Source organism: Geotrypetes seraphini, chromosome 2 (assembly GCF_902459505.1).
Source record: "Geotrypetes seraphini chromosome 2, aGeoSer1.1, whole genome shotgun sequence".
In the NCBI taxonomy this organism is placed as follows: domain Eukaryota; kingdom Metazoa; phylum Chordata; class Amphibia; order Gymnophiona; family Dermophiidae; genus Geotrypetes; species Geotrypetes seraphini.
In genome coordinates this window covers 280,273,091-280,296,544 of record NC_047085.1, presented here as the reverse complement: position 1 = coordinate 280,296,544, position 23,454 = coordinate 280,273,091, and the positions used below count along the sequence as shown (strand labels likewise).

General features: G+C 44.5%; 1 protein-coding gene across 3 annotated transcripts in view; it reads right to left on the bottom strand.

Moving 5' to 3' along the window:
* NSUN2 (NOP2/Sun RNA methyltransferase 2) overlaps positions 1 to 23,454 on the bottom strand; it is a 922,747-nt gene that overhangs the window by 246,778 nt on the left and 652,515 nt on the right. For all 3 annotated transcript variants that reach the window (XM_033929740.1, XM_033929738.1, XM_033929739.1), the window contains exon 14: positions 14,643 to 14,735. In XM_033929740.1, coding sequence (XP_033785631.1) covers positions 14,643 to 14,735 — 93 coding nt within the window. The remainder of the gene's footprint in view (positions 1 to 14,642; positions 14,736 to 23,454) is intronic.

Here is a 23,454-nt window from a genome sequence, read left to right as displayed (position 1 = left end):
TACTCTTGCTAACCATCCCTTTTTTAATAATCCCTAGCATCTTGTTTGTTTCTTGGCTGCCCCTACACATTGGGTGGAAGGTTTCATTGTATTGTCTACAATGATACCTAGATCTTTTTCTTGGGCATTAAGAACATAAGAATAGCCTTTAGATCTGTCTAGATAGTCCTCTTTCGCCCCCTCTCTGCCTAAATGTTTGTAGGTGATAAATGCGTCTTTTTTCTGTTTAACTAGGTCTGAAATTTCTTTACTGAACCATTGGGGTCTTTTGTTTCTCCTGCGTTTACTTACTGTCTTTATGTATCGGTCTGTTGCTTCGTGTAGGATGGAATTCAGAGACGATCACATATCCTCCACATTGTCCTTCTTCATGTACGGCGACCAGTGCTGGACGCAATACTCCAGGTGAGGGCGCACCATGGCCCGGTACAGCAGCATGATAACCTTCTCCGATCTGTTTGTGATCCCCTTCTTTATCATTCCTAGCATTCTTTTCGCCCTTTTCACCGCCGTCTCACTTTGCGTGGACGACTTCATCGACTTGTCAATCATAACTCCCAAGTCTCTTTCCTGGGAGGCCTCTCCAAGTACCGCCCCGGACATCCTGTATTCGTGCATGAGATTTTTGTTACCTACATGCATCACTTTACACTTATCCACGTTGAACCTCATCTGCCATGTTGATGCCCATTCCTCGAGCCTGATTATGTCACGTTGCAGATCTTCGCAATCCCCCTGTGTCTTCACTACTCTGAATAACTTGTATCGTCCGCAAATTTAATCACCTCACTCATCGTACCAATGTCCAGGTCTTTTATAAATATGTTGAAGAGAATGGGTCCAAGCACCGAGCCCTGCGGCACCCCACTGGTGACGCTCTTCCAGTTCATTTACCCTCACTCTCTGTTTCCTATGCTCCAGCCAGTTTTTAATCCACATATTTCACCCTCGATTCCATGGCTCGCAATTTTCCGAAGTAGTCATTCATTCGGAATCTTGTCAAACGCCTTCTGAAAATCCAGAAATACAATGTCGACTGGGTCACCCTTGTCTATCTGTCTGTTTACTCCCTGAAAGACGTGCAGCAAGTTCGTCAAACACGATCTGCCTTTGCTAAAACTGTGCTGACTGGTATTTATCAGCCCATGTCCATAGGTGATCAATGATGTGGTCCTTTATCAGCGACTACCATCTTTTCCAATACCGGGGTCAGACTTACCGGTCTGTAGTTTCCCGGATTTCCCCTCGAACCTTTCTTGAAGATCAGTGGAACATTTGCCACCTTACAGTCTTCCAGAATTTTTCCCGATTTGATCGACAGATTGGCTATTAGTTGAAGCAGTTCAGCTATGGTCCCTTTCAGTTCCTTGATGACCCTCGGATGGATGCCATCTGGTCCTGGGGATTTATCGCTCTTAAGCCTATCGAGCTGCCTACACACCTCCTCTAGACTGACCGTCAATCCTGTCAGCTTTCTGTCTTCGCTTCCAGCATATAGCCTGATGGGTTCCGGTATGCTGTGCAAATCTTTTTCGGTAAATACAGACGCAAAAAATGTGTTCAGTTTGTCAGCGATTGCTTTGTCTTCCTTTAGCGCTCCCTTTATTCCATGGTCATCCAACGGTCCCACCACTTCCTTTGCGGGCCGGTTCCCATTAATATATGAAAAGAACGGCTTGAAGTTCTTCGCATCCTTGGCTATTTTTTCCTTGTAGTCTCTTTTGGCCCCTTTTACCACCTTATGGCACCTGCGTTGATGTTGCTTGTGCTTGTTCCAGTTTTCGTCCGTTTTTGACCTTTTCCATTCCTTAAACAAAGTTTTCCTGTCTCCGATTGCTTCCTTCACCTCTACTTTACATAACATAACTTTATTCTTTTATACCTCCACAATCAGACTATTTCTGGGCGATATACACTGAAGAGAGCTGGACAATCAGCGAAGTACAAAATACAAATAGCAAGAGTACAACAATTTCCTAAGAGTAGTCAGAGTAGATTTTTATTAATATAACTTCTATTTAGGATATGAATTTATCAAACAGTACAGTCTTTATTTCTTTCTGAAATGCGCCATAAGACAGCCTAGCTCCACTGATGTAATTACCTAACCAGGACTGCTACTTACTTACTTGAAAAGCAAAAGTCCTATCCAGAAAAGACCTGTATCTACAGCCAGTAATTTTTGGATAGGCAAATTACAATTTCTGGTTACCCTTGTAGGGCTGTTTAGCATGAAATGAGACAAAAGATAGGTAGGGGCCAATCCCCAAACCAGCTTAAAGCAAATACAAGAGAACTTAAATATTACTCGTGCCTCCACCGGCAACCAATGCAAGTCTATAGACTTTTCCTCCAGGAATTTGTCCAAATCTTTCTTAAAACCAGCTATGCTATCCGCCTGGCATCTGGCAAAGCATTCCAGACCTTAACTATTCTCTGAGTGAAAAAATATTTCTTCCCATTGCTTTTAAAAATATTTCCCTGCAATTTCATTGAGTGTCCCCTAGTCTTTTTAATTTTTGATGGAGTGAAAAATCGATCCACTTGTGCCCATTCTACACCACTCAGGATTTTGTAGACTTCAACCATATCTCCCCTCAGTCTTCTCTTTTCCATGCTTTAGAGCCCTAACCTTTTTAGTCTCTCCTCATATGAGAGGAGTTCCATCCCCTTTATCATCTTGGTTGTAATGTAATGTAATGTAATGTAATTTATTTCTTATATACCGCTATATCCGTTAGGTTCTAAGCGGTTTACAGAAAATATACATTAAGATTAAAAATAAGAAAGGTACTTGAAAAATTCTGTTGCTGTTCTTTGAACCTTTTCTAGTGCCATAAGAACATAAGCAGTGCCTCTGCCGGGTCAGACCACAGGTCCATCCTGCCCAGCAGTCCGCTCCCGCGGTGGCCAAAAACAGGTCAAGGCCTGTCTGAATCATCAGAAGGGGCTCCCCTGCCACCTTGGTTTCCCATTTAAGTTCTACCCTCCTATCGAAGTCCTAGCCCTCCGGTCTTGCACATGCACGACCAGGTTGGTTTACTCAGTACCCCACGATCCCTTTATCCCTCAGGAATCCATCCAATCCCTGCTTGAATCCCTGTACCGTACTCTGCCTGATCACTTCCTCCGGTAGCGCATTCCAAGTGTCCACTACCCTTTGGGTGAAAAAGAACTTCCTTGCATTTGTTTTGAACCTGTCTCCCTTCAGTTTCTCAGAATGCCCCCTCGTATTTGCTGTCCCCTTCAGTCTGAAGAATCTGTCCCTATCCACCCTCTCTATGCCCCTCATGATCTTGAAGGTCTCTATCATATCTTTCTTGAGATAAGGAGACCAGAATTGAACACAGTTCTCCAGGTGAAGTTGCACCATGAAGCGACACAGAGGAATTATAACATTCTTACTCTTGTTAACCATCCCTTTTTTTAATAATCCCTAGCATCTTGTTTGCTTTTTTGGCTGCCGGTACACATTGGGTGGAAGGTTTCATTGTATTGTCTACAATGATACCCAGATCTTTTTCTTGGGCATTAAGAACATAAGAATAGCCTTACTAGGTCAGTCCAGTTCTCACAGTGGCCAATCCAAGTCACTAGTACCTGGCCAAAACCCAAAGAGTAGCAACATTCCATGCTCCTGATCCAGGGCAAAGAGAGGCTTTCTCAAAGTCTTAATAACAAACTATGGACTTTTCCTCCAGGAATTTGTTAAAATCTTTCTTAAAACCAGCTATGCTAGCCGTCTTTACCACAACATCTGGCAATGCATTCCAGAACTTAACTATTCTCAGCGTGAAAAAATATTTCTTTCCATTGCTTTTAAAAGTATTTCCCTGCAATTTCATTGAGTGTCCCCTAGCCTTTGTAATTCTTGACGGAGTGAAAAATCAATCAACTTGTACCCATTCTACACCACTCAGGATTTTGTAGACTTCAATCATATCTCCCCTCAGCTGTCTCTTTTCCAAGCTGACGAGCACTAACCTTCTTAGTCTTTCCTCATACGAGCGGCGTTCCATCCCCTTTATCATTTTGGTCGCTCTTCTGTGAGCCTTTTCTAGTACCGCTATATCTTTCTTGAGATAAGAAGACCAGAATTGAACGCAGTTCTCCGGGTGAGGTACAGGAAGCATTATAACATTCATACTCTTATTAACCATCCCATAATTCCTAGCATCATGTTTGCTGTTTTGGCCACCGCTGAACATTGGGCGGAAGGTTTCATCGTATTGTCTACATTGATGCCCAGTTCCTTTTATTGGGTGCTAACCTCCAAGGTGGACCCTGGCATCCGGTAACTGATTTGGGCTATTCTTCTCAATGTGCATCACTTTGCATTTGTCCACATTAAATTTCATCTGCCACTTGGACACCCAGTTTTCCAATTTCCTAAGGTCTGCTTGCAATGTTTCACAATCCGTATGCATTTTAACAACTTTGAACAGTTTAGTGTCATCTGCAAATTTAATCACCTCACTCGTCGTTCCAATTTCCAGATTGTTTATAAATAAGTTAAATAGCACCAGCCCCAGTACAGATTACTGCAGCACTCCACTGTTTACTCTTTTCTATTGAGAAAAATGACCATTTAACCCTACACTCTTGTCTTATTTGATAACCAATTCCTAATCCACAACTGAACTTTGCCTCCTATCCCATGACTCTCTAATATTCTCAGGATCCTCTCATGAGGAACTTTGTCAAAGCTTTCTGAAAATCTAGATACACTGTATCAACTGGCTCGCCTTTATCCACATGTGTATTCACACCTTCAAAGAAGTCAAACAAATTGGTGAGGAAACATCTCCCTTGGGCTGAACCCAAAGAACTTTTGAACACATTTTTGTTTTCTATTTATTCAATTTTCTATACCGTTTTCCCAGGGAAGCTCAGCACAATTTGTAACAGAGTAGACACTGAGGATGGAGTGGAAAACATGAAAAAGGATCTGCAAAAGTTAGAAGAATGGTCTAATATCTGGCAACTAAAATTCAATGCAAAGAAGTGCAGAGTAATGCATTCGGGGATTAGAAATTGGAAGGAGCTGTATGTGCTGGGAGGTGAGAGGCTGATATGCACAGTTGGGGAGAGGGACCTTGGTGTGGTAGTGTCAGAAGATCTAAAGGCGAAGAAACAGTGTGACAACACGGTGGATGTTGCCAGAAGGATGCTAGGATGTATAGAGAGAGGCGTGACCAATAGAAGAAACAAGGTGTTGATGCCTTTGTACAGGTCAATGGTGAGGCCCCACTTGGAATTTTATGTTGAATTTTGGAGACCGTATCTAGCGAAGGACATAAAAAGGCTTGAAGTGCTCAAGAGGAAGGTGACGAAAATGGTAGGAGGTTTGTGCCAGAAGACATTTGAGGAGAGACTGGAAGCTCTGAATATGTATACCCTAGAGCAGGGGTGCCCAATACGTCGATCACGATCGACCAGTAGCTCAGGAAGGCAACGTGAGTCGATCGTGGAGCCCATCCCGGGCTCCGTGATAGACTCGTGTTGCCATCCTGATCTACGGGCCGATCAGCCTTCCTCTCCAGTGTTCTCCCTAGGGCCTTTTAGCTGGGCGGTCCGCCCAGCTGTCATCTGCCGCTGCTGAACATTAAAAACCCCCCCCCAAAAAAACCGGCTTGGAGATTTCAGCCCGTAGCGAACTTATGCTCCGGGCTCTAACATGTGCGTGCCGGCTTCTCTTCCCTCCGAAACCGGAAGTTATGTCCGGGGGGGGGGGGGGGGAGAAGGGAAGCCGGCACGCACATGTTGAGAGCCTTGAAGCAAGCGTTCGCTACGGGCTAATGCGGAAGACAGGTTAGTGAAGCATTTGTTCTTCTTCTTCCTGCCGGGTCCTGCCTACTTTCTGTTTCCGCTAAGGCAGGACCCGGCAGCATTTCCCCCAATAGGTTGATCACGATCTTGGGCTGATCAGCCTTCCTCTTCCCGACGGCATAATTGACGTCGGGGAGAGGAATGCTGGTTGGCCGAAGCAGGGAGAGCTTGGGGCCTGTTATTGGTGGCGTTTGGGTCCTGGTCCCCGATGGCAGTGGCAGTGGCTTGGGGGAGGGCAGGGAGAAAGAAAGAAAAAGGGCAGGCAAGGAGACAGAAGGAAAGAAGAGAACAGAAAAAAAAAGAAAGGGAGGCAGAGAGAAAGAAAGGGCAGGGAAGAGGAAGGAAAAGTTGGGGGAAGGAATGAGGTCTGGAGGATAGGAAGCATATAGGCTAAAAGAAGGGAAGAAAGATTGTATGCACAGTCAGAAGAAGAAAGTGCAACCAGAGACTCATGAAATCACCAGACAAGGTAGGAAAAATGATTTTATTTTAAATTTAGTGATCAAAATGTGACTGAATTTATATCTGCTGTCTATATTTTACACTAAGGTCCCCTTTTACTAAACCGCAATAGAGGTTTTTAGCGCAGGGAGCCTATGAGTGTCGAGAGCAGCGCTGGGCATTCAGTGCAGCTCCCTGCGCTAAAAACTGCTATCGTGGTTTAGTAAAAAGGGAGGGGGGTATATTTGTCTATTTTTGTATGGTTGTTACTGAGGTGATAGTGCATAGAGTCATCTGCTTTGACCTTTTTGAAAAACCCTGGAATAGGAAAGATAATTAACATTTTCTATGCGTACAGTGTGCTTTGTGTTTTTTTTAAATTTTATTGTTGGTAGATCATTTTGACTTGGTCATTTAAAAAGTAGCTCGCAAGCCCAAAAAGTGTGGGCACCCCTGCCCTAGAAGAAAGAAGGGACAGGGGAAGATATGAATCAGATGTTCAAATACTTCAAATGTATTAATGTAGAACAAAATCTATTCCAGAGAAAGGAAAATAGTAAAACCAGAGGGAATAATTTGAGGCTAAGGGGTGGTAGATTCAAGAGTAATGTTAGGAAATTCTTCTTTACGGAGAGGGTGGTTGATGTATGGAATGCGCTCCGGTGGTGGAGAAAAAAATGGTGACGAGTTCAAACAAGCAAGGAATGAACACAGAGGATCTCTAATCAGAAAATAATGGGTATACATTGAAGGAATTAAGGCCAGTACTGGGCAGGCTTGCATGGTCTGTATCCCGTATATGGACATTCAGTTGAAGATGGGCTGGGCTGGGGAGGGTTTCAATGGGCTGGAGTGAGCTTTGATGGAGACTCCAGTAGATGGAACCTAAGCAGCTCTGGGCTTCTGGCCAAGAAATATCTAAGAAAAAGGACCATTTAAACTAAATTAATTTATGGAGCATGTATGGTTGGGCAGACTGGATGGAGCACTCAGGTCTTTATTTGTCGTCATTTACTATGTTACAGTAATTTATTCATTTACTCAAGCATTTTTTCTTATCTGTCCCGGTGGCCTCACAATCTATCTAATATACCTGGGGCAATGGGTGACCAAGTAGCCCACAGGGAACAACATGGGCATGAACACACAACCACAGGGTGCTGATGCTGTAGTTATAACCCCTGCGCCATACTCCCCCAAGGTGGCCTCTAGCATCTGATATCTGTGATTTGTGTTATTCTTCCCAATGTGCATCACTTTGCATTTGTCCACATTAAATTTCATCTGCCATTTGGATGCCCCTTCTTCCAATTTCCTAAGGTCTGCCTGCAAGGTTTCACAATATGCATGCGTTTTAACAAGTTTGAACAGATTAGTGCCATCTGCAAATTTAATTACCTCACTCATTGCTCCAATTTCCAGATCATTTATAAATAAGTTAAATAGCAACGGTCAAAGTACAGGCCCCTACGGCACTCCAATGTTTACTCTCCTCCATTGAGAACCATCCGATAACCAATTCCTAATCCACAACTGAAATTTGCCATCTATTCTATGACTCTTTAATTTTCTCAGGAAACTGCTTATACACCTCCCCGAGAACTCCATTCCTCAGACAAACTGCTTTTACCTGTACCCTTCTCCTCCACTTCCAATTCCAGCAGGTTAACCATCCCCCTCAAACTGTAACCCCTACCCTACATTCTTTTTGTCTGTCTTGATTGTTTAGATCAGCCCTACACAACATATGGCCCCCGGGCCACATGCGGCCCAAAACGGCTCACTGCGGCCCAGCTGTCACTCCACTCTCCTGCTCTTCCCGTCAGTCTCTGCAAACGTCAGTCTCTGTGGCCCCACCCCTCCTCTGATGTCTGAATTCTGTGGCAAGGACCAAATCTTGTAGAAATCAAGGGGCCTTGATGCACCCATGCCCCATAATCCAATTTACTTTACACAGTGGGTTTACACAGTGGGTAACACCAACAGTCATATACAAATTGCACTGCAGCAACAAAACATGAGTGAATAATAAAATGGCCAGTGCACTTTTCTACATCTCCCTCCCTTTCCTCTCCCCTTCTCACATGTCCATCCTATCAGGGAAGTTGCTCATTCCTGACAACACGTCAAGTATCGAGTAATATAATAAGAATTATTTTATTTTATTTTTTTTATATTTAAATTTTTTTTATTGAAAAAATTGTGTTATTCAAGATAATGTACAATGCCAACAAACCACGGCAAACAAGTAAAAGCAGTTACAAGTACAATACATATAATGCAGTAGAAAAAGCAGTTATTCCACAACCCATAATCAAAAATAAATCCAATCATCCTCATCTGATTGTTTCCCCCCCTCCATCCCTTCCCCCTTCCAGCCCATGTGTCCCAGCCCAATGTACCCCATCTCCCCCCCCCGTCCCCTAGCACTTAGCAGACAACAGAGTAACTAATACTAGGCAGTCTCTTAGAATTTGTCCAACAGATTTTCCAACTTGCTCCAAGTGTGGAAGGAAATGACATATGCATGACGCCTATTGTTAACTCCATCCTTCCCAAAGATAGCAATCGGTTGACCCAAGTAGAATGAGAGGGGGCCTCAGCATTTTTCCAATGATTTGCAATGAGGCATTTGGCAGCCGCCAACCCCCATCGAAGAAATTTAGTTTGCCAGGCATGCTCCCTAATATTATACAATCCTAGTAGACAACTCAGAGGAGAAAACATCACACATTCACCCAAACACTCAGTTAAAGTATCAATCACCGCTTTCCAGAAGGATTTGAGGGCCTCACATTCCCACCAGATATGTAGAAAGGACCCCACTTGGGAGCCACATCTCCAACATTGATCAGACGTTCGAGGAAACATTCTATGCATGCGTTCCGGTGTATAATACCACCTAGTTAGAACTTTATACGCATTTTCCTGAACCAGAGCACAGGAGGAAGCTTTATACACCTCCCTGTAGATTGCCTCCCAATCTTTAGCAGTCAACCGGGCATCCAAATCCCTTTCCCAATGCAAGCAAAACAAATATTTAACAATCGAACATCCCCTTCTATATTGATACAGCACAGATAGTGATTTAGGCACTTTCTGGAGTAATATCCACAAATTCTCCAGCGTTTCCCCCGTAAGTGGCAATCCTGTGTCCCAGCCCTGAGCTTGCATAAAATGTCTAATTTGAAAATAGGCAAAGCAATCTCCATCTGGTAAATCATATTTCTGTTGGAGTATACTAAAAGAGAGAATACCATTCGGCCCAACCAAATCCCTAAATACCCTTATCCCCTTTTGATACCAACAGTAAAAAACCCGATTGTTGCTACCCGCAGAAAATAGAGGTTCAAATGTGATAGAAGCCAAGGAAGATACCGCAGCCCCTCCGCCCAATTTAGATCGTATCTGGGTCCAAATCCTTGCTAAGTGTTGTACGAAGGGGTTAGATATGCTCTGTAGCCATGCTCGCCGTGAGCCAGAAGTCCACAACCTATATTTCAAAAGCTCCCTGCCACTATATCTCTGTTCCAATTTTACACCAGATTTGTGTTCCCCCAGTTCCCAATCCAGCACTAACTTCAACTGAGCTGCTTGATAATACCACACCAAGTTAGGTAACCCTCTGCCCCCCTCTTCCCGAGGAGCCCAAAGCAATGATTGGGATAGTCGTGGGGATTTACGATGCCAGATAAAATTACAGATTTCTCTACTCAAACTCCTCAAGTCCCTTAAAGGAACCGATATAGGTAGAGTCTGAAATAAGAACAGCAATCTGGGAAGAACATTCATTTTAATTATTGCTATTCTGCCCCACCATGACAGCCATAGGCCATTCCACCGCTGTAAGTCTGCCCGAATACGTCTATAAATAGGCAAATAATTCATCTCATATATCTGTCCTAGATCCGAGGGGATAAAGATACCTAGATACCTGATCCCACGACTAGCCCATCTAAAGGGAAAGGTGCCTCGTAGCTCCTCCTCTTCCCTCTGTGTCAAGGTCAAATTCAAAATTTCTGTTTTAGCCAGGTTTATTTTAAACCCCGAAATCTGTCCATATGTATCAAACAGGTGCAATAGATGGGGTATGGATATCCTGGGTTGTCCCACATATAGTAGGATATCATCCGCAAACATCGCTATTCGATGATCCACCCCCTCATTGACAAATCCAACCAATGATAAGTGATGTCTAGTGGCCAAAGCAAGTGGTTCAAGGTATACTGCAAACAACAATGGAGAGAGTGGACATCCCTGCCGAGTTCCCCGAAAGATGGGAAAAAATTCAGTGTAAGATTGATTAATCCGCAAACAGGCCCTCGGTGTAGCATAAAGAGCCCGGACCCAAGCTCCAAACAATCCTCCTAATCCCATCCTTTCCATGACATCCCATAAAAACCCCCAGATAACCCGGTCAAATGCCTTCTCGGCATCAACCGATATCAAAACCACCTTTTCCCTACCATTGCCTGCCTCCCAAAGTAAATTAAGGGTTCTTCTAATATTATCGCTCACCTGTCTCCGTTATATGAATCCCGCTTGGTCTTGGTGGATCAGGGACGGCAAAACCTTCCCCAAGCGTAAAGCTAGGACCTTAGCCAAAATTTTTGCATCTAAGTTTAACAATGATATGGGCCGATAGGACCCACATAATAACGGATCTCTACCCGGTTTGGGTAATATGACCACCCCAGCCTCTCCCATTGTAGGTGGCAACTGACTTCCAGTAGAGATTCCATTAGCCACCCGAACTAAGAGAGGCCCCACCTGTTCCGAGAACTGTTTATAATATCGACTAGTATACCCATCTAACCCTGGGGCTTTACCATTCTTCAATCCCCCAATCCCCCCTAATACCTCAGAAAGTTGTATGGGTTCCCTCAAGTACTCCTGATCCTGCACTGATAGCTGGGGTATCTGCAACGAATCCAGAAATCCAGCCTGCGCTCCACCGTCTTGAGGTCCCGGGTGTCCATACAGCCCCGAATAAAAATTCAGGAATTCACGCTGGATAGCAGAGTCCGTGACACGTAAGTCTCCCCCCCACTTCCCCCTTAATACTAGTAATAGTAGACCTAGCTTGTTTAATACGAATATATCTGGCAAATTGAGCACTAGCCTTATTACTATGTTCATAAATGTTAAGGTGAAATCTCTCGCGCATACGCTCCATATCCTCTACCTGAAGCTGATATAGTTCATCCCGGACTCTTTGCAGTTGGACCAGAGTCCGGGGATCTCTCGTGTTCTGGTGAGACAACTCCAACTGAGACAAACTCGTTCTCAAGTCAAGATAGATCCGGGCTCTTTGTTTTTTGAATCTAGCCCCCCATTTGATAAGTTCTCCTCTAACGACAACTTTCATGGCATCCCACAAGGTAGCATCTGATACCTCCCCTGTGTCGTTCAACTGCAAATATTCTCTCATAGTATTTTCCACCGCAGAAACCACCAGTGGGGAACTCAGCAGGGATTCGTTAAGCCTCCAATACGAACATCCCCCCGGGTCTAACAAGCCTGTGCAAGACAACCACACCGGTGCATGGTCCGAAACATGCATCGGTTCGATCTCCGCTGCTCGTATCCCCCCTGCCTGATTCCTATGAATCCACACCCCATCTATTCTAGTGTAAGTGTTCTGTGCGTGGGAATAAAAGGTGTATGATCTCTGAGCCCCGTGGAGTAAGCGCCATCCATCTACTAGGCCAAGGGATCCCATCAGGTCTCTGAAAGCTGCAGCTGATTTTCTCATGGTTCTACGCCCTCCCCCTGAATGATCTACAACAGGGTCTGGAGGTATATTAAAGTCTCCTCCCAGGTATACCGCCCCTTGTGTAAATGAATGCAAAGCCCCCTTCAATTTACGGTAGTAAGCATCTTGTTTCACGTTAGGGCCATAGATGTTGATAATAGTCAAAGGGCGGCCCTGGAGCACACCCTTCACTGCTAAGCACCTTCCCTCTCTATCCCTATAGACTTGTTCCACCTGTAGGCCCAGCCCCTTGCGTGCTAGAATGGCCAATCCCCCAGCCCTTTTCGTGGCCCCTTCCCCCTGATGGGTCCAGAGCATATCAAACTGTGGTCATTGGAGCAGAGATACATCCCTAGGTCTCAAATGTGTTTCCTGCAATAGGCAAATGTCCCACTTCATACGATGTAAGTCTCGAAAAACTATACTCCGCTTGCCCGGGCTATTAAGCCCATTTACATTCCAAGAGCCTACAATCAATTCTGGATCCTTTCCTACTAACCTCCCAGTACCCGTTTTTTGCTGCCCGCAAATCCCCTTACCACCAATCCCCCCCCTCCCCCCTTCCCCCCTCCTATTAGCTGAATCTCCAAGTTTCGAATCAGCCATTTGAGGAAAATGAGTCATACTGAAAAGGCCCATAAGTATCACCTTGTATTGCATTACTTCCCCATTCAACCCCCCCATTCCCCAAACATACGCATATTACCCACACTCAATCTTTCTCTTCATTCAAACCTGTTAAAGTAGGTATCCAGCATAAATTACACAAAACAGAATCATATAATCATTATACTATCTCTTTCATGTTGATTAAGTAAAGAATCTGCAACTAACAAAATAACTTAGGCATTAGCAGCTACCTTCCTAAACTATAGGTAGCTGAAATAATTGGTAGCCTATCAACAATAGTACCCCTTCTCAATCAAACCCCCCTTTCAAACCTATAGCTGTAATTAACCAACATATGTTGCACAAAAACAGAATCAGAAAACCAATGCAAGGCCTCTTCCATAATGAATAAGCAAAGAAATTGCTACCAGCATAATAACCAAAACTCTGTCAACTGCTGCCACAGATATAAAAGTCAGAGTACCCTCCCAGGGTCCAAATCAGGTAGCTGAAGTAGATGGTAGGTTATCCACATTAGGGCTCCGGGAGACACCCACTCCATTTTCAGGTGTCGTTCCCTGTGTGGCCCGATCAGGGTAGTCATGCGGCAATCGACATCCAAGGTCTTTTAACGCCATCCAAGCATCAGCCACAGAGTCCACCTTCCGATGATTCCCATTGACAGTAAAATGTAATCCAAAGGGGAAAAGCCATCTGTAGCGGTAGCCCTCAGCCCGCAATATTTGAGTAACTTCCCTGAATGATCTGCGTTTCTGGAGTGTCGCAAGGGCCAGATCTTGATAGACCCCCACATGCAGTCCCTGCCACACAAAGTCCGGACGAAGTCTGGCAGCCTGCAAAACTTTTTCCTTTAATTGAAATTCACCAAAGCAGGCTACAATATCACGATTACCCGATCCTTTCACCTGACCAAGACTTCTATGAGCCCTCGGTAGGTTTATCACTAATGGGGACATCTGAGAGTCATCAGCCAGCAAAGCTTTGCAAAAGTCGGACACCACTTCCCTGGCATCTTTATAGCGATCCAGATCCGGTATCCCCTTAAAACGTAAGTTATTTCGCCGTGAGCGATTCTCCAAATCTTCAACCTGACGTTTTAATTCTTCCAAATGAACAGCTACGGAGTCTATAGTAGCGGTACGTTCCTCCGCTAAGACCTCCACGTGGCCCAATCGTTCTTCTGCGGTAAGGACTCTGCCGCTTAGCTCTCCCACTTCCGCCCTAAGCTCCCCCAGCGCGGTCTTCACGTCAGTTCTCAGCCCCACCATTTCAGCTTTTAATTCCTTGAACCACGTCTCGATTTTACCTTCTATAGGTCGGTCGTTAGACAAGATGCCTGGCTGAGAAGACGCAATCCTAGAAGACGCGGTCGGCTCCGCCATCTTGTGTTGCACCGTCGGGGAGCCGGGAACGTGCGAGCGAGTTTTAACGCTCGTAGCGCTGGTAAAATGGAATTTCTCCAATTTTTTCCGGCTCGCCATACACTCTGCGAGCCCCGACTCCGAAAAGGTCTCTTCCAATCCGCCGCTTGTAGCAATTATAAATCTTACAGTCTCGAGCCCCAGCAGAGCTCAAAGTTTAAGCTGCCATATTCTGTGATGACGTCACTTCCTCCCCGAATTATTTTATTTTTTATATACCGCCAAAGCCATAATAGTTCGAGGTGGTTTACAACAGGTTTACTATAGCAGTGGTTCTTAAACCTGTTCTGGGGGACCTCCAGCCAGTTGGGTATTCAAGATATCCCTAATGAATATGCACGAGGTTGATTTGCATGCCCGTCACCTCTATTATATGCAAATCTGACTCATGCTTATTCGTTAGACTTATCTTGAAAACTTGACTGGCTGGGGATCCTTCAGAACAGGTTTAAGAACCACTATGCTAGTGTTCCTGCTGTGAATTTTCAAGAAGCAGGAATGGTGCTACGATATTATGTTTTTAACTGCAGGGACAGAGAAAAAAAGTACAATAACAGTCCTCTTACTGAATAGGTGGAAATAATGGGTCCTCCTCTGAAATAAATACAAATGGATCTTCTTTGAATCCATACATCTTCATTCTCTTAGATGGAGGAGGTCTAGAGACAATAAAAAAAAATGTTAGTAAATGAGACATAATGACATAGTTTACTTCTCCTGTATAACAAACAAATGCAAAGTCTGTGGGTACTTTAACTTATGGATTATGCCCCAATTTTGCATTGTCCCTCTAAAAACAGCCCAGGGGAAAAAAGTATCCCCAGAGTTTTGCCTGCTTCTGCAAGTCCTTTCTCTATTAACAACATGTATTGTTTTGAAAATATTAGGCCTGAACAATTAACATGTTAATAACATGATTAACGCTTTAATTAACGAATGCTAAAAATTTTGATGTATTAACACAGTCCGATTCTCAATGGACAGTCGTAGTCTGCCTTCCCTTCCCTATCATTTCTGGGGTGCCTCCACAGAAGTGATATCAGAGGAAATGGTTGTTAACACTTGAGGAAGATCAGGCATTTGCTGCCATTGCCTCTCATCATCCTCACTACTGCCGGAAAGCGCCACTACTGCTGCAGCCTCCCCCCCCCTTGTAAAATTGCTACTGTCCTGGAAACCTGCCACAGCTAATTCTGCCCTCCCCCTGTGAGAGCTGTCATCCACGCCGCTACTGCCTGCCATGATCACCTCCCTCTAACCTTTCATAGTCTGCCGGTGGTGTTAGTAATTAAAGAAGAGCACTGCCGACAGGCTAGCCAACTCGTCTCTCCAGTCCCTGCTATACCGAAATAGCTGATTTAACTTCCTGTTCTGGTGTATCAGGGAATGAAGAGACCGTGAAAGGCTGTGGAGTCGGCTAGCTTGCTGACAGTGCTCTGCTTTAATTGCTATGAAAGGTTAGAGGGAGGGAAGGAGAGAGAGGTGACCCATCCCAACCACACCACACTATAGGGGGGAGGAAAGGAGGAGAAAAAGAGATGACCCGACCATGGGGGCATGGAGGGAGGAGAAAAAGAGATGACCCAACCACACAGGGAGGAAGGAGAGAAAGAGATGACTAGACGATATAGGCAGGGAGGGAGGAGCGAAAGAGATGGCCCAACCACGGGCACAGTGAAGAAGGGAGGGAGGGAGGGAGAAGAGAAAGAGAAACGAAAAATTGGAGTAGATTCTACGCTGATCACGGAGAAAAGTGTTTATGAACAACTTAAAAACTGAAGGTGGAAAAAGCGATGGGACAGGACAGGATCCAGTCCTAGGATACTGAGGGAGCTCAGAGAAGTGCTGGCAGGTCCTATTAAAGACATGTTCAACAAATTTCTGGAGATGGGAGTGGTTCCTGCAGATTGGAGAAGTGTGGATGTGGTCCCTATTCACAAAAGTGGTTAGAGATGAAGCGGGAAACTACAGGCTGGTAAGCCTCACTTCGGTTGTTGGAAAAATAATGGAAGTGTTGCTGAAAGAAAGAATAGTGAACTTCCTAGAATCTAATGGGTAAGGTAAATCATGCCAAATGAACCTGATTGAATTTTTTGATTGGGTGACCAGAGAACTGGATCGAGGACATATGCTAGATGTAATTTACTTAGATTTCAAGCAAAGCCTTTGACACGGTTCCTCATAGGAGGCTCTAGAACAAACTTGAAGAGCTGAAGTTAGGACCCAAAGTGGAGAACTGGATTAGAAACTAGTTGTCGGACAGACGCCAGAGGGTAGTGGTTAATGGAAGTCGCTCGGAGGAGGGAAAGATGAGTAGTGGAGTTCCTCAGGGTTCGGTGCTGGGGTCGATCCTGTTCAATATGTTTGTGAGTGACATTGCTAAAGGATTAGAAGGAAAATTTTGCCTTTTTGCGGATGATGCCAAGATTTGTAACAGAGTAGACACCAAGGAGGGAGTGGAAAACATGAAAAAGGATCTGCAAAAGTTAGAGGAATGGTCTAATATCTGGCAACTAAAATTCAATGCAAAGAAATGCAGAATAATGCATTTGGGGATTGCTGGGAGGTGAGAGGCTGGTATGAACGGATGGGGAGTGGGACTTTGGGGTGATAGTGTCTGAAGATCTAAAGGCGAAAAAACAGTGTAAAATGGCGGTGACTGCTGCAAGAAGGATGCTGGGCTGTATAGAGAGAGGCATGACCAGTAGAACATAAGAACATAAGAATTGCCATCTCCTGATCAGACCCTGGGTCTATCAAGTCCAGTGATCCGCACACGTGGAGGCCCCGCCAGGTGTACCCTGGCATAGTTTTAGTCCCCATATGCTTCTCAAGGGAGATGTGCATCTAATTTACCCTTACCCGTATCACTCTATACCACTCTTAAGGAGATGTGCACCTAGTTTACCCTTAAATCCTAGAACGGTGGATTCTGCAATTACTTCCTCTGGGAGACCATTCCAGGTGTCCACCACTTGCTGCGTGAAACAGATCTTCCCGATATTCGTCCTGGACCTGTCCCCCCTCAGCTTCAGTCTATGTCCTCTTGTCCGTGTCACACTGGACATTGTAAATAACTGCTTTCCCTGCTCCATTTTGTCAAATCCTTTCAGTATTTTGAAAGTCTCGATCAGATCCTCTCGCAGCCTCCTCTTCTCAAGGGAGAACAACCCCAGTCTCTTAAGTCGTTCCTCGTAGTCCAGGTTCTCCATACCTTTCACTAGTTTCGTTGCTCGTCTCTGCATCCTCTCTAGCAGTTTTATATCCTTCTTTAGGTATGGAGACCAATGCTGGACGCAGTATTCCAGGGGCGGTCTGACCATGGCTCTGTAGAGCGGTATTATAACTTTCTCTGATCTACTCGTAATTCCCTTCTTTATCATGCCTAGCATTCTATTTGCTTTCTTCGCTGCTGCCGCACATTGCACCGACGGTTTCAGGGTCCTATCTATCAGTACACCCAGGTCCTTTTCCTGTTCGGTCTTTCCCAGAGTTACACCTGACATACTATACTAGTGATCTTTATTTTTTTCTGCCTAAATGCATCACTTTGCATTTTTCCACATTAAAATTCATCTGCCATTTATCTGCCCACTTCTCCAATTGATTCAAGTCGCTCTGGAGTTCCTCACTGTCTTTCTGCGATTTGATTGCCCGGCACAGCTTTGTGTCGTCTGCAAACTTGATTTCACTGGGTGTTCCTTCTTCCAGGTCATTTATGAAAATATTAAATAAGATGGGTCCAAGTACTGAGCCCTGGGGTACACCGCTAGTCACTTTTTCCCATTCTGAGAACTTCCCATTTATGCCCACACTCTGTTTTCTGTTCTCTAGCCATTGGCCTATCCATCTTAGTATATCTCCCTCTATTCCATGGCCTTGTAATTTCCTGAGAAGTCTTACATGTGGAACCTTGTTGAATGTCCAAGTATACAATATCCACCGGAAACGAAGTTCGGCATCTACTACCGACTCCCAGGGCAGTCCGAGGAAATTGATGGAGAAATGACTGACAAGATTAAATGCAACTGCAAGGGAGGCAACGTAGTTATCATGGGCAACTTCAACTATCCGGGGATAGATTGGAACCTAGGCACCTCCAGCTGCACTAGAGAGACCAGGGTTCTTGGATGTTGTAGGCAATTGCTTCCAAGAACTTGTCAAGGAAAATATGAGAGGAAATGCAACTTTGGACTTAATTCTAAATGGACTGCGAGGACTGGCACAAAATATAGAAGTAGAAGGGACGCTGGGAAACAGTAATCACAATATGATTCGCTTCGACCTGGATGCAGGGGCGAAGCATCAGTCTAGCACCAAGGCCATGGAACTGAACTTCCATAAAGGGAATTACGAAGGGATGAGATGCATGGTGGGGAAGAAGATTAAGAAGAGGATGAACACTATAAAAACGGTAGAGCTAGCTTGGTCCCTTTTAAAGGATACGGTCACCAAGGCACAAAATCTTTATATACTGCATATCAACAAGGGATCAAAAAAGAACAAAGAAGTGGCGTGACTCACTGTAAAGGTAAAGGAAGCGATCAGAGAAAAAAAACCTTCGTTTAAAGAATGGAAAAGGTCAAAAATTGACAAAAACTGGAATAAGCACAAACAACATCAACGCAGGTGCCATAAGGCAGTAAAAGGGGCCAAAAGAGGCTACATGGAAAAAATAGCCAAGAGGCGAAAATCTTCAAGCCGTTCTTTCGATATATTAAAGGGAAATGACCTGCGAAGGAAGCGGTGGGACTGCTGGATGACCAATGAATAAAGGGAGCGCTAAAGGAGGACACAGCAATCGCCAACAGACTGAACACATTTTTTGCGTCTGTATTTACTGAAGAGAATATACACAGCATACTGGAACCCATCAGGTTATATGCTGGAAGCGAAAATGGGAAACTGATAGGGTTAACAGTCAGTCTAGAAGAGGTATGCAGGCAGATTGATAAGGCTTAAGAGCGATAAATCCCCAGGACCGGATGGTATCCATCTGAGGGTCATCAAGGAACTGAAAGGGACTTTAGCTGAACTGCTTCAGCTAATAGCCAATCTGTCGATCAAATCAGGAAAGATTCCAGAGGATTGGAAGGTGGCGAATGTTACGCCGATCTTCAAAAAAGGTTCGAGGGGAGACCCGGGAAACTACAGACCGGTGAGTCTGACATCGGTACCGGGAAAAATGGTAGAGGCGCTGATAAAGAACCTCATCATTGATCACCTTGACGGACACGGTCTGATGAGGGCCAAAGCAAGCTTTCAGCAAAGGTAGATCTTGTTTGACAAACTTGCTGCACAAACTTTCAAGATCCTGAAAGGCATAGATAAGGTAGACAGGGACAGATTCTTCAGACTGTGGGGAACAACAAGTACAAGGGGGCACTCGGAGAAACTGAAAGGGGACAGGTCAATGCCAGGAAGTTCTTCTTCACCCAGAGAGTGGTGGACACATGGAACGCACTACCGGAGGTTGTGATAGGGCAGAAGACACTACAGGGATTCAAAGAAGGTATGGATAAATTCCTGAAGGATAAAAGTGATTGAAGGATACGGATAGAAGTAGTGATAGTTTTTTAGGATGAGGCAGGAACCACTTGACAGGTCATGGACCTGATGGGCCGCCGCGGGTGTGGACCGCTGAGCGCGATGGACCTCTGGTCTGACCCGGTGGAGGCAACTTCTTATGTTCTTAGAGGGAGTAAACAAGCAGATAGACAAGGGTGACCCGGTCGACATTTTATATCTGGATTTTCAGAAGACGTTTGACAAGGTTCCGCATGAACGACTACTTCAGAAAATTATGAGCCATGGAATCGAGGGTGAAATACTCACGTTGATTAAAAACTGGCTGGAGCACAGGAAACTGAGAGTGGGGGTAAATGGACAATACTCGGACTGGAAAAGCATCACCAGTAGGATGCTGCAGGACTCGGTGCTTGGACCTGTGCTCTTCAACATCTTTATAAACATCTGGACATAGGTACGACGTGTGAGATGATTAAATTTGCGGACAATACAAAGTTATTCAGAGCAGTGAAGACTCAGGGGGATTGCGAAGATCTGCAATGTGACATAATCAGGCTCGAGGAATGGGCATCAATATGTCAGATGAGGTTCAACGTGGATAAGTGTAAAGTGATGAATGTCGGTAACAAAAATCTCATGCACGAATACAGGATGTCTGGGGCAGTACTTGCAGAGACCTCCCAGGAAAGAGACTTGGGAGTTCTGATCGATGAAGCTGTCCATGGAATGTGCGGCGGCGGCGAAAAGGGCAAACAGAATGCTAGGAATGATAAAGAAGGGGGATCGTGAACAGATCGGAGAAGGTTATCATGCCGCTGTACCGGGCCATGGTGCACCCTCACCTGGAATACTGCATCCAGCACTGGTCACCGTACATGAAGAAGGACACGGTAATACTCAAAAAGGTCCAGAGAAGAGCGACTAAGATGATTAAGGGGCTGGAGGACTTGCCGTACAGAGAAAGATGAGAGAAACTGGGCCTCTTCTCCCTAGAGCAGAGGAGATTGAGAGGGGACATGATCGAAACATTCAAGGTACTGAAGGGAATAGACTTAGTAGATAAGGACAGGTTGTTCACTCTCTCCAAGGTGGGGAGAACGAGAGGGCACTCTCTAAAATTGAAAGGGGATAGATTCCGTAAGAACATAAGGAAGTTCTTTTTCATCCAGAGAGTGGTAGAAAACTGGAACGCTCTTCCGGAGTCTGTCATAGGGGAAAAAACCTTCCAGGGGAGAGAGAAAGAGATAATGGTTACTGCAGATGGGCAGACTAGATAGGCCATTTGGCCTTTATCTGCCATCATATTTCTATGCTTCTATGGTAGTGCTATCTTGTAGAATTAAGTAGTAGCAGAAGAACAAGGAAAAGGAACCTGGAGACCAAGTGCCAATGCTATCCTCCTACATTGTACTACCTGGTGGATGAGCCAGCACTGGAGAGAAATCAGATGAAGTTAGCCTAGAGGGCAACAATCTATTAAAAGGGTCAACGGTATTCACATGAGGACAAATTCAGATTTAAATATGTATATTTTGGAAGAAAAATCAAAGTAGTTAAGTATGACATATTTAAATATCTCCAATTTATAAATGTGCAGCTTCTTTCAGTTAAAAGAAAGTTCTAAGTACTGTATTTTTCGCTGTATATGACGCACTTTTTTCCCCAAAATTATTGGTTGTGAACAAGGGTGCGTCTTATAGAGCGAATACCCACCACTCCCACACCTTAATTCCTTCGGCGGTCCAGCGCTGTAGTGCAGGAGCTTTCAGCCTCCTGCCCTTTCCTCTGGCTGACAACCTCTATGTAGACACCACTGTCTACAAGCTTACCCATAGTGCCGTGCCCCCCCTGTCATGGTGCCGAAATCAGGGAGCTGAAGAATGTCTCTTCAGCTCCCTGATTTCAGCACCGGCAAGGGAAGGCAGCATAAAACCGCCACAGCAGACAAAAAAAAAAGTTTTCAGCTCCAGCGGCACTGTAGAAAAGGGAGAAAGACCTCTGATAGTGCAGAGGTTAAATACTGCCACTGCCCTGCTTGAAACACGAGGACTCACGTCGACATCGGGACTGAGAAAGAGGCGGCGAAGAAGCAACATCTCTCTTCAGGGCCCTTCATCCGGCTGACTCCCGCGGTGCAGGACAAGGCAAGAAGCAAAACGCTCGCACATGCCTTCTGCACCGCTTTGAGTCTGACACAGCAGGTGTGAGTGTTTTGCTTCCTGCTTTGTCCTGCGCCGCGGGAGTCAGTTGGAGGAAAGGGCAGGAGGCTGAAAGCTCCTGCCCAACAGCACTGGACCACAGGAGGAATTGAGGTAAAGGGGGGGCACTGCCTGCCTGCCTCCCTGTCTCAGTGTGGGGGCCCTGTTTAGGGGGGGGCTGCCTGCCTGCTACTAAGTCTGCCTGACCTGTGCTCTGTCCCGGCTTACCCTGATCTACCACTAGACCACCAGAGGAGTCTGGCAGGGAGTGGGGGACAGGGTGCACAGCCTGGCAGGGAGAATTTGGTTAAGAATGTTTTTTTTTCTTGTTTTCCTTCTCTAAATGTAGGGTGCAACTTATGGTCAGGTGTGTCTTATGGAGCGAAAAATACAGTAAGTGGTTATGGGATAAAGGTGATGGCTGCATAGAACAATCTCTCAGTGGAGGCAGTACAGACTAGAGTGGTATCCAAATTCAAGAAAGCATTGGACCAGAACAGAGAGAAAGGGATTGTAGAGCTTAGAAGTTGTTGTAGACCCTCAACTTAGACCATCTGGAGACTCTGGGTCTTATGAAAACATCGAAAGGGAGGTATACCAAGGTTGACTCAAAATATATATTTTTTTTCATTAAGTGTTTTGAAGCTTATTAGGAAATTGTTGTTTTAATATATTTGTTTGTAATAAATTATGTGTTTGTTGGAATCCACCTAGAAATATTGATAGAGCAGAATATAAATTTTTAAAATAAATACATAAATTTATATCGGTGGTTAATGGTTAAAATTTAACTCTGAAGTCCATATTGTAACAAATTAAAATCTAGCAAGATTTCTATGATTTCCTGTTCTGTTTCAGCCATATAACTTTTATTGTTCAATGATTTTTATTGAATTATCATAAATAAAACAAAACCATACATATATATAATAAATCTTATAAAAAATATATCAGAAAGAATCATATATCAATAATCAGAGAAAATTACAATAATACAGTATACTAAAATAAATTTATCAGCATGCTTTCTTTTCATGTTTCCATCTGTTTGTTAAAATTAACAATAAGACAATAATAACTTGAACATAAGAAATGAGATTTAAAATAAAATTAATATCATTAAACAAATGCCTATACTTTTATAACCCCAACTCCACAAATTCTAAATTTAACATTAACTACCCAACTAGTTATATGGCCTACATACCCTCCTACCATCTACCCCACATTCCCACCCTCCCAACCCTTCCCCCATCACTCCCATCCCCCATCTCTCCATTCCCCCCTCCCTTCCACCCATTTTATACCCAAATGTTATTAAGAAAATGTGCTCCACTTCCTATTACAAATGTAATGAATTCAAAACAAAACTTACATGCTGTGGCCGATAACTGCTGGATATAGGGTTCCCAGATCATCCAAAATGTTGCTTATAGGATGGGGATGAAGCCCTAGGTTCCATAGTCATAACAGCATGAAATGCTGCCCTCCATTGCTAAAAGAGGGTGGACTTTCCTCCAAACAATATTGCAAAATACATTTCTGACCTACAATAAATGCTTTGCAAAACAACCACCTAACTCCTTTCCTAAAAGTCCCTTCCCATTAAAGAAACAACACCATCTGGGGAGAAGTAGGCACTATCTGGGAA